General features: G+C 38.4%; 1 protein-coding gene across 22 annotated transcripts in view; it reads left to right on the top strand.

The window, feature by feature from the left end:
* Positions 1–20,318, top strand: part of LOC124150852 (RNA binding protein fox-1 homolog 2-like) — a 109,524-nt gene that overhangs the window by 83,391 nt on the left and 5,815 nt on the right. For 13 of the 22 annotated variants that reach the window (XM_046522974.2, XM_046522973.2, XM_046522977.2 and 10 more), the window contains exons 2-9: positions 8,255–8,527; positions 10,401–10,547; positions 10,841–10,903; positions 13,106–13,198; positions 15,996–16,056; positions 18,315–18,471; positions 18,861–18,918; positions 19,639–19,739. In XM_046522974.2, coding sequence (XP_046378930.1) covers positions 8,255–8,527; positions 10,401–10,547; positions 10,841–10,903; positions 13,106–13,198; positions 15,996–16,056; positions 18,315–18,471; positions 18,861–18,918; positions 19,639–19,739 — 953 coding nt within the window. Of the gene's footprint in view, positions 1–5,554; positions 6,072–6,343; positions 6,593–6,907; positions 7,059–7,833; positions 8,036–8,076; positions 8,107–8,254; positions 8,528–10,400; positions 10,548–10,840; positions 10,904–13,105; positions 13,199–15,995; positions 16,057–18,314; positions 18,472–18,860; positions 18,919–19,638; positions 19,740–20,318 lie in introns of those variants that run through there. The other 9 variants (XM_046522975.2, XM_046522979.2, XM_046522983.2 and 6 more) reach the window with 8 other exon arrangements.

Genomic DNA, 20,318 nt, shown 5'->3' with positions numbered 1-20,318 from the left:
ATAACAGTGATGGGGAGTAGTGAATAACATTATATGATACATGTGCTGTACAATAACAGTGATGGGGAGTAGTGAATAACATTATATGATACATGTGCTGTACAATAACAGTGATGGGGAGTGGTGAATAACATCGCATGGTACATGTGCTGTACAATAACAGTGATGGGGAGTAGTGATTAACATCATATGATACTTGTGCTGTACAATAAAAGTGACGGGGAGTGGTGAATAACATCAGACAATACTTTTGATGTACAATAACAGTGATGGGTAGTAGTGAATAACATCATATGATACTTGTGCTGTACAATAAAAGTGATGGGTAGTAGTGAATAACATCATATGATACTTGTGCTGTACAATAACAGTGACGGGGAGTGGTGATAACATCATACAATACTTTTGATGTACAATAACAGTGATGGGTAGTTGTGAATTACATATGATACTTGTGCTGTACAGTAACATTGATGGGGAGTAGTGAATAACATAATACTATACTTTTGATGTACAATAAAAAAAAGTGATGGGTAGTTGTGAATTATATATGATACTTGTGCTGTACAGTAACATTGATGAGGAGTGGTGAATAACATAATACAATACTTTTGATGTACAATAACAGTGATGGGTAGTTGTGAATGACATATGATACATGTGCTGTACAATAACTGATGGGGAGTAGTGAATATCATAACATGATACATGTGCTGTTCAGTAACAGTGATGGGGAGTGATGAGTGACATATGATACTTATGCTGTATAATCACTGATGGGGAGTGGTGAATAACATCCTATCATTCTTGTGCTGTACAACAACAGTGATGGGAAGTAGTGAATAGCATCATACACAGTGTTCAAAGTGAGGGGTGATTGGGTCCTTGAGTTTTTTCATCTGGGGCCCCTAAAACTTTAACGTTAGGAGTATGTCTGGGATCTCCTGGCTATCATGCCTACAATCTTAAACACTGCAAACATGTGCTGTATGATACCGGGGATCGGAATTCCCAAATTGGTCATGGATGAGAATAGGAAAAATACAATTAATGTATTTCGTCTTCATATCCTTCATGTATATTCTGGGCGGTTGGGTAGCCTTGTTGTTTAAGCATTCACTTGTCACGCCGAAGATCCGGGGTCGATTCCCACCATGGGTACAATGTGTGAAGCCCATTTCTAATGACCCCCGCCGTGATATTGCTTGAATATTGCTTAAAACAGCATAAAACACTACTCACTCACTGATGTATTTAGCAATATGATAAATTAAATAACAAAGCTCTACATAGGAAGCATTGTCGTAGTAAAATGTAGGCCCTGAAACAGTATCTGTTATCGACATCTGTGATTTTATGCATGTTATGCTCAATTATATTATTTTGCATTTTATACTCCATTATTTATTTGGGGCAGTCGGGTAGCCTAGTGGTTAAAGCGTTCGCTCGTCACGCCGAAGAACCAGGTTTGATTCCCGACATGGGTAGAATGTGTGAAGCCCATTTCTGGTGTCCCCCCCCCGCCGTGATATTGCTGGAATATTGCTAAAAGCGGCGTAAAATCAAACTCACTCACTCACTATTATTTATTTAATCATAACATTAACATTACAGTTGGAAAATAACAGCTCACCCTTGTCTTGATGAATTCCTAGAGAGACTGTAACCAACTGATCCTCTATGAAAACATTTAATTTGGAACAATGTAGGAAGTAGGGATTAAAAACAAGAACAAGAGCCTCGCCTCTATGCCCAGCTGAATTTTTACACTGTTGGAATGAAGAAGTAAGGGCAGTGTTTTGTTTATTTTTGTCTTTGAGGTTAAAAGGTCAGTCAGAAATAAAACGTGGAGTTTTTAAGATAAAAAAAAACATTTTGTAAATTTCTCACACTTTATTGCAGTAACATAGGTTGTAGAATAAAATGTTTTAATTTCTAAAGGATTTAACTCTTTTGTGTGAAGTTTCTTTCTCTGTAATTAGTCAGAGGTCAAAGTTTTGTCATATTATTTGGTAAAAATATGTGTATGGAATTGGGAAATATAGTTTGCAAAGCAATGAGTAACACAGAATTAAAACATGGCACCCTAAATACATGACTCCAGTTAAACAAATGAAAGGAAAACTGTCGTCAGAATCATGTAAGAGATTATCAGTTAATCAGTATTGAACTAATACTGACAAAGAAGTTGTTGACAGTGATATGATCACATTCATTCTGCATTATTGAATATCAGTTAGACAGGGGTATTCACATGGACAGTAGTAGACTAACATTTAGTCTCTGAAATCTTATATTACACAATATCCTTCTTGACTCTAAAAATAAAATAAAAATCCCTATGCTGATTATAGCTAGCTTGAGCTGGCTAGACTTGCTTTTGTATGCATTTCTAGATTATTTTTTATTCATAAAATAAATATATTCCACGGTCATGGTGCAGGACTAGGACAGTAGTACCAATAGTGTTTCTATATATATTTTTTTTTATTGCCTTTTTTTTCTCATATGTTTACCCATTAGCCTTATTGTGATGACAGTATTTCTACATTTGCTGCATATGTTTCATGTTGAATAAACATTTAGTTTTACAAATGCCATGATGAGTACATGATCAAAACAGAATCTGAATGAATTTCATAAGATATTAATGATTGTTATGATTATCATAGTCAATAACATTAAGAAAAGAATTATTCAGGAAGTATTCAGTTCCAACAGTTCAAGAAGAATACACACTCCTCCAATCAGCAGATTCCATTACAATTAGATAAATGCATTATAAGGTTAATGTGAGAGTTGTTCCACTGCCATTGATGGATAACTTCACCAATCTGCAGAAGATCTCCACTGTTTAGACAAGCTATATGTGAATTAAGTGCTGTTATATAAGTGTGGACATCCATTCTGTAATTGTGTTCGACCTGTTTCATCACAGAAACAAGAGTTGTTGCTGAGGAGCCCCATCACAGAAGCTGCATACATACAGCTAATGACATGTTTTGACACACCTCCTTCACACTTGTTTAGGTGGGGGTGTGAGTAGGGAAACCTGGAATAATTATGGTATTCTCGTTGTCTATTTTGGTTTGTAAGTGATCTCCAAGTAGTAACTCGGAAATAACTTGTAATTTTCATTCACAAAGTGAATTAGTTAAAATACTGAACATTTTGGGACATTCTTATGTTTTTTCAATATAAGTACTTGGGGTTAGTTTTACAGTTGAGGTTGTTTGTAAAACACTTAATTTAAGAAAATTTATCTATGAATTAATGTCATTTAAAAAATGAAACCCAGTTCTGGTGTCCTCCTTCCAAGATATAAATCAATACCACACTCACTCACCAACTCACTCAAGACCGGTGAAGATCCAGGGTAGAATAGGTCTCCAGCACTCCATGCTTGCTGTAAAAGGCGCCTATGCTTGTCGTAAGAGGTGACGAAAGGGATCATGCTCGCTGACTTGGTTGATGCATCTCATTGTATCCCAATCCCCGGATCGTTTCGCATGATGTTTATCACTGGATTGTCTGGTCCAGACTGGATTATTTACAGACTATCGTCATATGGCTGGAGGTGTTGAAATAGGTTGAATCTGTTCACCAATCCCATTCCCTTTTCTTGGAAATAAATATTGTTTAAATCATGGCTGGAATATTTTTGCTGAGTGCGGCATTAAACATCCAACAAACAAACATTCAAGCAAATGTTTTTACAAATGATATTATGTTACATATATCTGCAACAACTTGATGTTCAACTATTTATTGAATAATTATTGGTTTAAACTTGAAGCTTCAGAACAACATGTGTCACCTGACGTTATGAAATAACAGTTTCTGTTAATTGTACACTTCCTTCTGAGCAATCAATCAGCCATCTTCTCCAACTCACAAGAGGATTATTGAAACCAGATGGCCTTGAACCCTTTGTAGTTGTCATAGTAATTAACTTGAAAGAAAGGAAGCTAGGGGAGGGGTTGGGGGGATGTTGACTTCAAAGGCTTGTACGGGTTAGGTGTGTAATTGGAGAAGTTGCATGTGCAGGGGGGTATATTCTACATTCTGGGGGGTGATTATCAGAGATCAAATGTTTAGGAGGTATACTTATAGTTGATTGGGGGGTGGGGGGGTCTGTACACAAATGTTGTTTTTGATTCGTTTAGAAAAATATGGGTACAATGTGTGAAGCCTATTTCTGGTGTCCCTGGTCATGATATTGCTGGAATATTGCTAAAAGCAGCTTAAAATCCATACTCACTCAATTTTAGAAAAATAAGGAAAGAAATAAGGCAAGAATGCAAAAGAAATCATGGACATTGGAAAATATCACCATTATGAACCTTAATGAAACATAAGGGTTTTTTTTCGGTACATACTTATATATTTTATGAATTGTTGTCAAAATGAAGTAGAGAAGTATGTTGTCAAGAGCTGAATCTAGTCTCTGGTGTGAGTTGACAGTCCCAGGATTAATGGGCATCATGGGTGTAAACTCCGTCATTATGCCTTTTGACATTTACAATGATATTTCCTAACATTTAACTCCCGATGTACATTAAACCGTTGTATCAAGCTCTTGTTTGCCTTCTCTGAAGCATTGTTACTTGCAAAATATGAGAACACACACTGTGGAGTTAGTAGGTAATAATTCATGTCTTGTGAAAAAGAATGCATGGTGTGACATTTGTTATTAGTGAACCTGATACAAAACAGTGTCTTGGTCAAAATTAAGCTTTGGTATTTCATAAATGAAGGTGTTTAATGAAAAATACCAATCATCACTGCTACAATTACATTATACATTATCATTTGACCATCTGCCTTTAGGGGAGAGCATAATTATATTCAGTATCTGATATATTGTAATGCAAGATCAATATCATGAGTGATTTTTATGTTGATACACACAGTTTGGGCATATATACTGATTATTGCTGCATGAATAAGAGCACATACCCAGTGAGCCAATTTAAAAGTGTTTCTATGGAAACAGCGTTGAGAACAATAGAAGAGGCTGTGCTGATATGTCATTTTGCAAAGCACGACAGCTGTTATATGTGTCATTTGTTGTCATAACTTGTGATCCTGTGTCTATTTGTGTCTCTCCTGTTAGAGAAGGCCCCAGAACAAGGGGAATTGGAATATTTACAGGACCATTACTTGTGATGTAGGAAGATGAACTTGTGATTATGGTCATGTGTTGAAGAATGTAAAGAAAGTGGAGTGATGTAGTGATCCTGTAGTGTGGTAGAGCAGTGTCCTGTGTTGAAAAGGTCATCAGGTTTTGAAACCATCCTGTTTCTTGACAAGTGATACATTATGGAAAAGGATATTATATTGGATTTGTTATTCTGATATAAATCACCTGTCACTTATGAAGATCTTTGACACTGTTAACATAGGATCAGTCTCAAGCATCAATGCCAATGCCAAAAAATTGTTTTACATTGGTGTACTTCATTTTGATGGTGTCTATGACCCTCCCAGCTCATATCAATGGAGTAACATTGGTGCATTGATTAATATACATCCTAAGAGAGTGGTAATAAGTAGATTGTGTTTGACAAAGGGTGTACAACCTGCTGTATCACTGATGGTACATTGTTCCAGGTGATCGCCCCCCAGGATATTGATATACACACACTCCCAGTGCTAATTAATTCAGAGTGCAAGGAGAGGCCAGAGCGTCAGGCAGGAGTACATTGGTAGATATACAGAGCAACACATGTGTGTGTGGTGTCACAGTGGGGGCTAATCAGTGAGTTGTCAAAAGCAGGCCTGTTTCCTGCTCAGCCCAGCTTATTGTCTGGTCATCCCTATAAACAGGAACAGATTTGGGCCGGCCAGCAGTTGACCTCTGCATCTCACAAGCAACACTTCCTTAAGACACAATTAAGGCTTGCCTTCTCGGTTATTAAGTTTTTAAATTTGATTAGTCAGATTTATTTGCAACTCAGAAGGAATTTGATTTTCAAAGACTCTTTGACTAGTTATCCAATTCTTGAAACATGGAAATGCTTCTTCCGACCGAGATTGTTCACCAGTCAGCTCTTGCTCCCTTTGCCCAGGTCAGTATCAGTGTTAGATATCAGTTCAGGCTCCTTCCCCAACCCTCCAAATATCGATATTGAAGTTCCCAATTGCCGTTTCCCTTGCCGATCAGTAAATTGTCTCAGCGAGCAGTTGTGTTCCACAAAGACAGTCCAATGTTTTTGAGAGGCAGAGCTGTCTGATAGTAAGGGGCAGTCTGAATAGAGATGTGTGCGCCTCCATTGATTATGAATAATTTATGTTTTGACATTCTCATCAGTTCCTAAGCCCATGACCCTCAGAAATGGCTGACAGGGGGGCAGAGGGACCTGGCATTCCAGTTCCATAATTGTGTGAGCTTCGCCATCCCCCTGGGTTTTTACAACTGACTCTAATTGCTTTCTGTGTTGGAGTGCCTATTGCATCTAGTACTTTTGGAAATTACCAACGTTTTCCAATGCCAGTCCATCGTGTGAATATTGGTGGCAGCAGGATGGGTATATTTGCTATGGAAAAGGGTGTTCAAGTCGGTCTGGAAGACTGTCGGAATATTCGTCTGGTATGTACTTATGATCTTGTCGTTGTATCAGCATGGAGGATCTAGGTCATTCACTGTTTATCGCACACATGGCAGGGAGAAAATGGCTGCTGCTAGTGCCTCGTGGAATAAATACTGAGCTCAATCCGCTTATTATTATATTAGTCAGGGTTTGAATACGAAATTAGATATTTTCTGTAATTAAGTAATTGTGTTTAATTAACTGTTCATAACTGCAACTGCTGTGCAAGATTAACTAGGCAATATGAAATTATTTTTGACATTTGAATTAGTATATTTGACATAACGAGGCATTATTAACATTTTCAACCGATGCGTAATGACTATGACTACTGTTTGAGGGTTGGGCAGTGTAGTGTGCTTTCCTTCCTCTCAATGCCTCGCAGTGTGCTAGGATCTTGTTCTGGAACAGGAAAGTAACTCAAACACTTGATCCAAACTCTAGACTTGGTTACATCAAATGTGGGTGAGTACTTGTCTTACAAAGACAGGACATTTAATATTTACGGGATATGATGAACTGCTTACAAATAGTAGAATTATGATTTACAGTTTACAAAATGTGTAACTAGAAGACCTATTATTCTCATGCTAAACTTGTGCATCATTTATATTCATTGAGTTTGCTGAATAAAACCTGATCATCTAATCAAGTCGCAACTTCATAGCTTTTCCATCAGTCTTTTTAACAGGCTTATCCTGAATATTCATGTTTCAGAGTGAACAGAATTGTGTTATTGGAAATGAAAGCAAACAGTTTTTAGCATGAGCCCTCGAAATGTCCTCATGAAAGACTTGGACAGCTTTGGTGATTCAACATCAATAATTGTTGTGGTAAATTTGGAAAGTGTTACGTCTTCATTCTTACCATGTGTGAACACATGTAAGTGATACTGTTTTCCCCGAAAACTTTGCCTCCATTTAGTCGGTTCCTCAAGGGAGATAGCGGAAACCAGAGAAAGTATCGATTGGAGTTTGGTGTGTAATTTGTGAGGGCATTTTTCTGCCTTTTCCAACACCACAGTGAAACAGAGTTTCATGCCTGAACCTCAATAATTAATTTCTGTGTCTAATCAGAAGTCAGAATAAGTAGGGTAGAAACACACAGGGAGTGAATGTGAAGCAGTTCTTGAATTTGAAACCGGATCAGTCCAACATGTTGTAAGGGAAATGCAATGCCATTTGTAAACATTGGTTGATGCATAATGTGGTATGGATAATAATTTTACTATTTGTAGTACTTGGATCTATGTTGATAAACCTGTGGTCTTTCTGCAGCATGATAACAGGAACAGTCAGATGATAGGCATCAGCCATATTGGAATAGGATCCATCCCCTTATGCAGTGGTTTCCTATTTACATGTCAATTAACACCAAACTCAGAGTCTGAGTCAAATCTGCTGGTTGGGACGTGAAACATGGCTGCTGCCTTTAACCACATGGTATAGAGTCTGTGAATGTTTAGCTTGTTAGTTAGAAGATCACCTACTGCCTTATCATGGATGTTGTCACGGTACAGCAAAGTGCAGAAAGTTTATTTGTGTATTTTGTACTTTGATTTTGTTCCTGTTTCAAGAAATATGGCCTTGGTCGTTCCTGAAATTGTTGGCCGAGGACCATGCTGTACTTGTATACTAATGAATTTGTAATTTTGTTTTCAGCACATGGTGCAAAACCAGATGACTCCGACATACACATATCCACAGACGGGGGTGCCCGGGGTGCCCGGGGTGACAGGCATCACAGGCGTGCCAACAGTACCAGGAGTCCCAGGCGTCACCAGCCTCGAAGACTACCATCATCAAGTTGTCGCCAGTCAAGCCACAAGTGTGGCGTCCGAGCAGCCTCCAACCACCGTGTACGCATCGCCTGCTGCCGTCACGCCCAATGGAGCAATAGAGCAGCAGACGGTAAGGGCAGCTCGGCCCTTTAATGTACGTCGTCAGTCTGGAAGTACCATTGCATGAACTATAGATGTGCTTGTTGTTGTTCGTAATCATTCATTTGGTGGAATTTTTGGTTGATCGGTGTTGGGTTAATTGTACTAACTGTTCACTTTAATTCTGCATGTAGAACAGTTTGGATGCCCTTCATACATATTAGAGAGTATAATGCACATTATGTCATGAATTGTGTAATTCCAATCACTATATATTGCGTATCTTCAATCCCCCTTCACATGTACCCTGGTAGTCCTGTAACAAGGTAGTCAAGGTCTTTCAATTGTCTGTTCTCCAAATGAAGCTGCAAGGATTCAATCATTCAAATATTACATTCATACTTGTCTGAAAGATACATGATATTTCATCAAAGGTGCTTGTTTTGCATTTAACACTATTAACCAATGTAATGCACATTAACCCTTGCTACAACACTGGAAAATGAGTATTAACATTTATCACATAGCAATGCATCCCACTTTTGAAGAAATGTATGCATCTTATTGTACTGGTGTGTTAAGCATGCTATAAATGCTTGTTACATCTCTCTGTGTGTCTTCTGTGCCTGCCAGATGGTGTCTCGCTGCATATTGGAATCATTAACTAAAACATCTCGACTTCCATACTATCAGAGATGATAGCTTGGCTTCAAGCCAGAACATGGCTTCTTGAAGGGAGCCTGTACACCTTGTGGTATTTTTGCTGCAAGGTTAGAAAGGCTGTTTACTCGCCATTTCCTTAAGCAATGGTTTGGTGACTAAATACCCTGGAATAACATGGGAGCTAATTGGTATGGAATTATTATGTGGATCTTCACAGGCAGTACTACTAGTCACTTCAAACTAACTCATTTTGTGGAAACTAACAGCTTATTTGCATGCTTGTGTCCATAATGTCAGTAAAACAAGTATTCTCGGTTATTAATAACAAGACTCTTGGTATCAGTTTATTTGACCTATCATGTTTCAGTGTGTAGTGTATCATTTGATCCCAGTCATGTTGAACAGTGAAAAGGAAGTTTAATTTGGTTTGAGGCCATCTGATGTCTGCAGCGATTTTAGGCAATTTGACACTTGCGTTGAGACAGCGTTGTTGCCACCGTTCTTGTGGAAGTGGGTGACTCACCAGCTGACAGGCTGTGGTCGGAATTAGAGATGCTTCCCAGCGAACACTACTGGCCTTTGGTCATGTATGGTGTTTGATGAAGATGTTTTGAAGCAGCTTTGTTTGCTTGCCCATAGCATATTGCAGTTAGTTTAGCTTCTTCAGAAATAGGAATTCCTTACATTTGACATTTTAAAATAATGTTCATCACTGGAAGGTGACATACAGTGTCATGTTACTTTAAAGCTCTTGAAAGGAAAAATAAATGGCATTTGTCATCAGTAAAATTGTCAGTTTCCATCACGAGCTGAGCTGAGATCCCTGATATGCAGGCAGCGTAAAAACGGATGATGAAGAAACATGATGTATTTTAGATGCGGTGGTGGGTGTGGGTATGCAAGAAACGTGGTTTCCTTTTCATCCTACATTACCTCTCTCATATTTGTTCCCATTATCTAACTGCTTTTTTCTTGGTTTCCACTACTAACCATGTGCTTTTGTATTATTAACCTACACATACTGATTGTATTTTTGTGATTTTATTATAAAGAAGTGCACTGTTTTGTAGTAAACAACAATGAAATAAACTAAAAGAATCTGTATAACATGGTTTAAATATTGTAGACGATATACATCAATGATAATATAATAAATAATAAAAAAATAAAATAATAAAGAAGTTATAAAAGTAAAAAGTCCTTGACAAGATTCTCCAGTCTTTGTTGTCCACTAGTCCTCTTCATGGTCCCCTGTTGTATTTCAGCAAACAGACTTGCCCGTGGAAGGGGATATCCAGCCATCCTCCCCACAGCCACAGGGCTCGCAAGGACCCAACTCAGGACCTAAAAGATTGCATGTATCAAATATTCCATTCAGGTTCAGAGAAGCTGACTTGCGCCAACTCTTAGGGGTGAGTATGGTTTGAAATACTAATTGTAGGCTAGAGGATGAAAGTGTTCATGTAATATACTTCTAGAGGATTTACCCTGCTGACAACTAAACCATGTCATAGTTAAAAATAATAATAAACCCATCCATTATACTACGTATTGATATGCAGAACCAAAAGAGGTCCACCCCATCGCCCCATGTCCATCATAAAACAACTGACTAATTAAATGATACAGAAAATCAGTTCAAAATGTACAGGAAGGGCTTAATGAATTCATTTTCTCATTTTGAATTCTGTTCTCTTTCATTCTGGTCCAACAACAGTTCGGCCCAATCTTAGATGTGGAAATCATTTTTAACGAAAGGGGATCAAAGGTAAGTCACTTTGCTTCAATCCAGTAACCTTGATTGTGTAACGACAGTACTGTGCCATACCAAGAGAAATGGCTTTCTCATTTATAAATGAAGAAATTACAGAAAAAAATGAAATACTCCATTATGCATTGATCTCATGAAGTAAAAGTATCAGAGGACTATATCTACTTAACCCTGTAACAAAGGAAAAGCAAAGTGAATGAATCGAATGCAGTGCCACTTGTGACATCCCTCACTATTGTAAGAGGTGACTCATTTTATTGTTGCTATGATTATATACCACATGTAGGCATCTCTTGGTGTGGCACATGTTATCAAATTACCAATTTTGAAAAGAAACATCAGATACATAGTAATTGAACATTGAGTATTGACAAGAGGTATGACTGCAGCATACTTGGAAACAGCAATACACAAGTGTTACTATGGGACAGCCTGACAAGTTCCATGAATTAAAACTATTTGCAGAAAATGATTTCTCTAATTGAACACTTCCCGAATCAATGTATGCGAGGATTGATTTACACCTGTGGCAGTATTCCCTCAAGGGTAAAAGGTGTTACAGTTGTTGTTGACAATGAAATGGTAGGAATGATCAATAACTCTCAGCAAACTGAAAGTCACAGACCACTGTGACAGGAGGCCCTTCACAGGTGCTTCACATCTGTTGTTAGTGGTCAATAAATTGTGATAGATGTATTCAGGAAAAGTGGTATAAATGCCATGAGGAGTGATCCGGATGGTTACCCCTTCTTTTGTGACCACATTGTATGGAGGAACACTTGATTTACATCTGTACCTTTTTGACTTTGTTCATGAGAGAAATTAATGAAAAATCACTTAAAGCTTAAGCTGCTGCAGTTGTATCTCTGTCTTACCTCTACCAGTGAATATTTTCTTTGTCTAAATACATGTATGTTTATTATGAATTTGAAATTATTACATTTTTGTTTCAAAATCAACATTATTTGATTTGGCATCAAGATTAATTAATGACATTAATGACTTTCAAAAGTCGATGTTTAAAAAAATGCAGAACATTTATATTGTGAAATTTCAATTTTGCCTATTCACTGACTTGTGAAGAGAGCCAGTGTCTTAAGCTTGGAACAAAAATGATATCATTTCAAATGAATTTGATATTTTTCACTGTTTATCAAATAAGATGTTGCATATGTAAGAATTGTTCAGAATGTCAATGATTTCATCTTTCTCGTACATTCAGCAGTTTAAATATTGAAGCGTTTTTTAAGATATACTGCTCCTTTGCAGCATGTGCTAGGAGAGGCCGAATCAAATGCTTCATTGTATTTCAAAAACATTGATAAAATCATGTTTCCAAATTGAAAATTTTTGTAACAAAATTACCTTTTACCTTCGTTTCACTGAACTTCTTTTCGATTAACTGAAATTTTTAATCATGTGTTAACTTAATGGTTATTACTTTGAAGCGCCCTCACCTGGCCAGCTCTTGTAAGGGGAGGTAATTGAGCTGATGCTATAACAGTCATTTTCCAAATGTTTTCAAATTAGTTTGTGTGTCACGTGCTGTCTTACCAAATCTTGTTGGAAAGTTGTTTGTGATGCTCCTTGCAGCATTCCGTGCTCCTTGCCCCCTGATTGTAGTGTATACAAGGTGTACATATATAACATCTGTTTGCAAGCCTTCTCTTATTGTAGTATACCCCTCTTAACAGAGGTCTCTGGGCGCCAATAGAGATTTCCTCACTTGCTAATGTTGTGCTTCTACTCCTTTTACTCATTCTAACTTGTTCATATTCTGCAACTGGATTTACATTTTCTTTTGATTTGTTTTGAACTTTGGTGGGAAATTTTGTGAATTAACAATAGGCACACAGACAACTTTCACAAGCTTATATGAAATTGAAATTGAATTAAACAAAATTGACTAACTGACTTGGAAGCACCAAAAACTAATGCCCCCTCCCCTAAAGCCTTAAGTATTGAAATTGTTCGTCCCCATTGGGGTGGCATCTGTTAGTATATTTGGCCTAGAGGCATGAAGAAGCATGCCGCTTCTAGTTTCTAAGCATGCTATCCCCTCACCCCCCATTTCATATATTTGATAGAAATCATACATGAAAATCATGCATGATGAATTATTGACAATAAAAATGCCATATAATTTATGTTGATTTGCACGATTTTAATGCATGCTCCTTATTTTCCTTGTGCATGCAGGGATTCGGTTTCGTAACTTTCGCAAATAGCGCGGATGCAGACCGAGCACGAGAGAAATTGAACGGCACAGTGGTTGAGGGACGAAAGATAGAGGTGCCTGCATGAGTATTTTACTATTTGTGGTAGCACAAATGAGACTCGCTAAGTATTCCTATCTACATTGTGCAGTATGAAGAAATGCCTGCTAAGTGTATGTCGTGTACTGTTGTAATGTCTTGTGCTTAGGGTTTTCCAAAATATCAGAATCGTGTTTCTTAAGAGATTTTCTCACTGCCTAGGATATCGTGGCGAGTCCTGAAGATGGGTGACTAGGCCCCCTTCTATGTAAATACAGGACAAGTATGTTTGTCTGTGTCAGAACCATGCATTCGTATGCACGCCAATGAAAATTCATATCGACTTTTAACTCTGCATAGCTCACATTTGTCTGGCATTTCTTGATGCTGTTTTGATTGTGTTTACCATTTTTAATGACTTTTTACGTGTTTATCCTTTATATAAGAACCTCACATTAGAGAAAGGTGCAAATCTTCGGCTTCATTTCATTCCCTTAGTGGTAAAAAAGCGGAAAGGCGAAAAGTTGCGCACCTATGCAAAGATAAATGGGGGATTAACTGGTAGGTAGATACGCTAAAGTATGGTCACGTGATTCGTCGTCTGCCCATATTGTAATGTCTAAAGTAGCCATTCTAGACAGACCTTCTTCTCTGTAGTACTGACAATGATTAATTTTAGCTAGTATTGGTTCAGTTCAGTGATAGTCGTAGAGTAATTGTCAAATTTGGATAGCTTTTTGTTAGTCACACGTAATGATGAACATACGAAGATACAGACTTGAAGACTAACATTTAACAAACAAATTTTGTATGAATGTACCATGTGCATACCATCTCGCTCTCACTGTAGATTTAATATTCAGTTGGAACATTACTATATTTTCTGAATTTCCCATTTCACATTGCGTGCTAGTCTTTACTACAGTCTACAGTGTTTTAGTTTGAAGGAAGGAGGTCTGTCCAGATGCAGCTACTCGCCATAAGAAATACTATCTTGCTTCTTACAATGACCAATCTTCTGTGGAGACATCCTTCACTGTATGTCCAATGTCCATTGGTATTCATTCAGCTAAATACCCCCATAAATCTAACCGGTATCATCCAATCTAGCTTAGTATGTGAGGAAAAGGGCATTCATGTTGACAGTGCACACTGCATGTACTTCCGAAAGACCAGGGTTTCAACAAGATATGTTTCACAAATCAATGCCAATTTGAACAGTTTGTAGAACTAACGAAATATTTTCCTGACAAATTGAGACAACTTGTCTATTCAATATCCCCACCAGGACTAGCCCTCCTTTGTCCTGTAATTTGGGACTCTGTATTTCGGACATGGGATTTTCTAGTTAAATGTGAAATAGCGAGCAAATTCTGACTTTTGTCCTAACGACTGTAGAAGTAAGGCATTTGATCCAGTAAGGAGAGAATTTGATTAAGCTGAGACTGCAAATCCAACAGGATGGGGCAATTTCCATTATTTGAGGGTCATATACATGCAGCGTGCACTTATCATAGCTTTCTTGGCTGGCTCCAACACCATCAGGGACCTGTTCACCATGGAAACCGAGTAGATCTTGATTCCAATCTGAATAAGAATTGACAAATGTTAGGGTTATGACGGCTCTAACTCCTAGTTGTGCTTTCCGCTGTAAACAGACGATATGCCTTCATCGGCGTAATCTGTTTACTTAGCGTGCATTCCACTTAAATGTAAAGAGTTTTTAGAATTTCCTTTACAAATTCCTCACTTGCGACCTGTGAGAAGTGAATGTTTCTTTATTGTTTCTGTCGAAACATTTTAAGCTGTGTGTTACAACATGCAGCAAATTCATTTAAATTCTATTAAAAATAAATAAAAGTTGGGTGTTAAAGCATGTTGCAGCAGTATTGCTGGGGTCCATAGTCCTGCCGTCACAGCGGTAGACAGTGGTCACCCACGGCAAGCTGAGCATGATTTTACACATTTTCCTTTTAAACTTTGGCTGGTCCTAAGTGTCGGTATCCATGGGAACGGTTTGTTGGTTAGATAGAACTGGGTTTCTCTTATTTTGCTCCCTGACTGCCCTGAGGGTGTTAGCCAGATTTTGATGGAAAATCGGGCTAATTGGAAGACAAGCAGTGGCTGCTACTGCAAGTTTGGCTGTAATTGAGACAGTTAAAGGTCAATTTCAGTACAAGAATTAAAGGTTGCAGACTTGCATTTAAATAGTGAATGGTACAAATTTGAACTGAAATTTGAAAAAGTTGGTAATTTTGTTTTGCATATTCCAAAATTAGAAAAGCCCAATTTTCCTACTTTTTGTTGCTGATTGGCTGTGTGATACTTTAATATGTGGACCTGACATGGCTACCGTTTTTATCTGCATAAATGGTAATCTACATACAAATTATGGCAGTTCGTGGCATTTTCAAGGTAATTAATGGAATCATAATTGGCACTTAATAGAAAAACTTTGTAAGGCTGTCGCCAATTATATTAATGAGAGCCAGCGTAAACTGTTTCTCCCATGGTTAACCTTTTCAGTCGTCATATTTCTTTCTAATTTTGACAGCTAAAGTTTTGTAATTACATTAGTCATTTCAAAGAGAGCCATGCCATTCTGAATTGCCTGTAACACATCATTGAAATTATTGTAATTTGGCAATTATATAACCTTTCAAAATTTCACAAGTTTGTCTTTAAAAACAAAGTGAAAACTCCTATTTAAATTTTAACTCTTCTTAATGTGCTAAAGGCAGTGAGGAAAGAGGTCCACATTATGTTTTGAAGATTTGTGATTTTTGTGACAAAGAGAATGCTAAATTTTAACGTTCCACAATTTTATGAAATAGGTTAACAATGCCACTGCCCGTGTCATGACCAAAAAAGCTGCTGCACCAACCATCCCCAATGGTAAGCCAGTAACCACGTTCTTTGTGGAGAGACAAGGGTGCAGATAGCTACTAGCCCACAACACTCCAGTTCCTTCATATGCAGCAGCTTTTGTCATTGGAGTTTTATTGTCAAGTGTCAGCTTGAAAGCTATCCATGCAGTCCCACTACTTACCCAGTGCCTCGTGTTTCTTGTATTATATGTATTTTCAGTATTATTTTTTTCGTTTCTGTATGGGTTGTGTCCACACATAGTGGAGCCATCATTTTGCTGAGTATATTCCTGCAAGGGTCATGGAAATGAATGGTACACAGATAAAATGCTGAACTGGGTATCCTTTTAACAAATTTGAAATTATAATCATTGTAATTTGTGATACATCATTCACCTGATTTTGAAAAAATGAGGCTAACAAGCACAAAAGCTATGACTATTAAGATAGGCTTGTTGACAAGTTTAATTGGATACCCAGTTTCAATGGATGGTAATTTTTTTCTCGAATGATGTGATATGGCATTTTTTCTAATTAACACAATGCGCGTGCTTTGTCACTGCATACATAAGACCTGCATGTGGACTGCTGGATGTGATGATGGTAAACTATCTGCATTCTTTTCCCTCCACATTGTCAATTGAGACACGTAACCTTGATTTCAAACATTGCTCACCAGGCTCATTTGCTGAGCTGCTTTAATGCCAAAATCTAATTTATTAGCATCCCACATCCAGACCGGACTAAGAAGGTCTCTTGGCGTGGGTTATTTGTTAAGCAGATTCCACAGGGAGAACACTGTTGGCCTCTGTCCAATTGATTTTGCTACTGCAACTCCAAAATTTATTGATTTTTTAAGAGAGCTCCTTCAGCGTTTGCAAATTTGCCCGAAAGGATTATTTGTAACCGATTTATAAGAAAGGATATTATCTGTACTTAATTCATATTCAAATGGATGTATCCAGATAAGACTGAGACATAATCTGATTGTTAAATACTCTCAGACTGTAAAATTGTTATTTGTCTTTTATTTGATCAAAATTGTAGATTTATCGTCAATTTACATACTCCCTACTCTGGTTAAATGAGCTATGTGAGCATTCGTGTAGCATAAGTTACACATGGTTAGCGGTTTTAGTCAGACAAATTTTCTGTTTTATCTTATTAGGCAGAACGTCCAGCACAGTGTGATTAATACTATACAATCATTTGTTTGCATGGGGATTCAAGAAATTTGCTGAAGGGTTGCATCGTCTGCTGGGCTGGTCAACAACTTTAAGGGGTTAGAAGATGCCCTCAGTCCCAGTCCATTAACCAGACCCACAAGTATTGATTGTCTCTGTAGCCCCTCCATGGGGAGCATGATTGCCAACTATTAACTTCACATTGTTCCCCAAGCTCGTCTAATAGGGACGGTTTGGGAGCCTTGTTCTAGATAGCCCTGAAGGGGAGGTCACCGTAGTCTTTGTTTTTGCCGAGGACGGTGCGGACCCCTCGTTAGGGCGTCTACAACATGCGTGAACACCCGTGGGGAATGTGATGCATTTGGGATTTGTGAAAACATTGATGATGCATCGGTGATGAGAGATGTGCAGTGCTTGCCCTATAAACAGGCTTCAAGTTATTTGTGAATAATGCTCACTGTGGAGTGACGTAACTGTCATGAACCCCTGTAAAGTTTGATATGCTTTTTTTCTTGAGTGGAAAACCAAATAAACGGATTGGATAGATTTTAGCCCATTTTACCATAATTTTTAGCAGTATGTGATATTAACATAATTCCCAGCGATTGTTACATGAAGCCTGCTGAATGGATCAATTTTGAAGGCCTGTAGCCCACTTTGTACATAATAAGGTAATTGTCTGGAATGGGAATGGCGTAGAGTAGGGAAAGTGTGCATAACTGATCAAAGACTGGTGACTGTATGAAGTTTGTAGTTTCCTTCCCTTTTACAAGTTACTATCAACATGAAACAATCCGTTTTAATTTTGTAAGTTTGCTTGCTCTTGATAAAAATTTTTTTGTAATATCTGATAAATGTTTTAATTAAATTTTTGACATAAGAAAATTGTTCTTTATGAAATGCATATTAGAATTATTTGTTTATTGCACCCTCGTTGATGGTAACTTGAAAAATGAATGAATGTTAATGAGACACTGCCCTTTTTGTCAAACATTCAGTGCATACAACATCTTAATGTAAAACATCATGTGTATGAAAGAACCTCGGAACTTGAATCATTTATATGGTTTAATATCACATTTGTGAACATGGCCATTTTCAGCTGCTGCGCTCCGAGGTGTCGCATTGACGCGGGGTCGGGCTGCGGCTGCGGGACTAGCTGCACGTGGTGCATACACTGCAGCAGCTGCAGCGGCAGCGGCGGCATTCAGGCATCCCACTCCACTGGCAGCTACAGCAACTGCATTACCGTATGCAGCGTAAGTAACAATTCATCTTCTGAAAACATTGATGAAGTCCTAGTGTGACCTAGCTTTGCTATTTCACCTGAATTGAAATAATTATTTTGTATAAGCATTTATTTGAAGTATTATTGACAGCAAACATACCAGTAGAGCAGGCATGCCACTATGACCTTCTCAGGTTTCCACTCCTCATTCTCTTTAATGTTAATGCAGATTCTCAATTCCTATAAAAGATCTTTTGGTTCTGAGCTCGAAGATTTATGGACTGGAAATATTAAGTTACCCGGTACTCATTCTCTCCAACAGGAATTTGAAATGTTACATGCTCTTGATACATAAATTTCTAGGTTGCCATATGAAGATGTGTGAGTGCACATTCTAAAGCCATGCAATTATGTTTTCAGTGGGGTGTACCAGGACCCATTCCTGGCCACGTATGATGCTGCAACGGCCAGATATCAGGTACACATCGTCATGGAAACGACAGATGATAGAAAATGGATGGGGAATATAAGTTATTGCAATGTGTAGCAGAAATTATCTGTACCTGGACAGTGCGCTGCTATCACTTGGTTCTGATTGGTCTTGCAGAGGTTTCTGCACAGGGCTGTTTCCTGGAGCTGTAATTAAGCAAGTTGTGCCAGTTTATGTTCTTACTTTAAATGTCACAGTCCTTTCATAAAAATAAATTACAATGGTCAACAACCCACACAAGTGCTTCCTACTTATGGAGGGCGGTCGGGTAGCCTAGTGGTTAAAGCGTTAGCTCGTCACGCCGAAGACCTGGGTTCCCGACGTGGGCACAATGTGTGAAGCCCATTTCTGGTGTCCCCCGCCGTGATATTGCTGGAATATTGCTAAAAGCGGCGTAAAACCATACTCACTCACTCACTCACTCCTACTTAGGGAAATACCTTGATAACATTGGTTGAAATCTTTACATTACCTCAAAGTGGCTCGTGACATCTAAAAGCAGGGCCCACCTTCTACTGCCTGTGGTATGGTTTTCTAACGAGATAATATGAGCGAGGTTTAAAGATTATGAATTTATGAATGTTCCTTTACTCCTTACAAGAGAAATGTGCTAACATTACCGGCTAAGAGGATGTGAAACTGCAAAGTGTTACTAGTTCATTGAAGTCATGGCGAACCCGTTTGATGTCCATGTGTGTTGTGTTGCAGTTGGTGACCACTCAGCCATACGCGGCGGCTGCAGGGTATCCGGGAGCTGCCACAAGATATGCAATTCCAGCTGTAGCCACAGCCGCCACATACCCTGCAGGGTAAACACTCCCCCATTCTCTTCACAGGACCCGTGAAGATCCGGGCTAGAATAGGTCGTCAGCAACCCATGCTTGCCGTAAAAGGCGACTATGCTTGTCGTAAGAGGCGACTAACGGGATCGAGGGGTCAGGCTCGCTGCCTTGGTTGATTCGTGGCATTGTATCTTAGTTGCGTGTATTGATGCTCATGATATCAATCACTGGATTGACTGGTCCAGAACCGATTATATACAGACCACCATCATATAGCTGCAATATTGCCGAGTGCAAACCACAAACCAACTAACTCTTCACCCAGCACCACATCTTATATTAAGCTGGGATGTTTCTCAGATTTTAGCCTTAGTATATGAAACAATAGCCATCATGTTGAAATTTACATATCTGCTAGCCCTGGACAGGTTGTCCCAGGAAGGTGTAGTGAAATTTCCAAGATAGCAACTGTGTAGCAGATCTTGTTTGCCCATCTTAGATTTTACTAGTTTGTTTGTTGTTTTACGCCGCACTCAGCAATATTCCAGCTATATGACGGCTGAGATTTTACTAGTGGATCAAGGAGCTGACTGAGATAGTGTCGTC

This window comes from Haliotis rufescens, unplaced genomic scaffold, assembly GCF_023055435.1.
Source record: "Haliotis rufescens isolate VD_foot unplaced genomic scaffold, xgHalRufe1.0.p SCAF_11, whole genome shotgun sequence".
In the NCBI taxonomy this organism is placed as follows: Eukaryota; Metazoa; Mollusca; class Gastropoda; order Lepetellida; family Haliotidae; genus Haliotis; species Haliotis rufescens.
The sequence above is the reverse complement of the archived record's forward strand: the minus strand, read 5'-3'. Positions and strand labels throughout refer to the sequence as shown.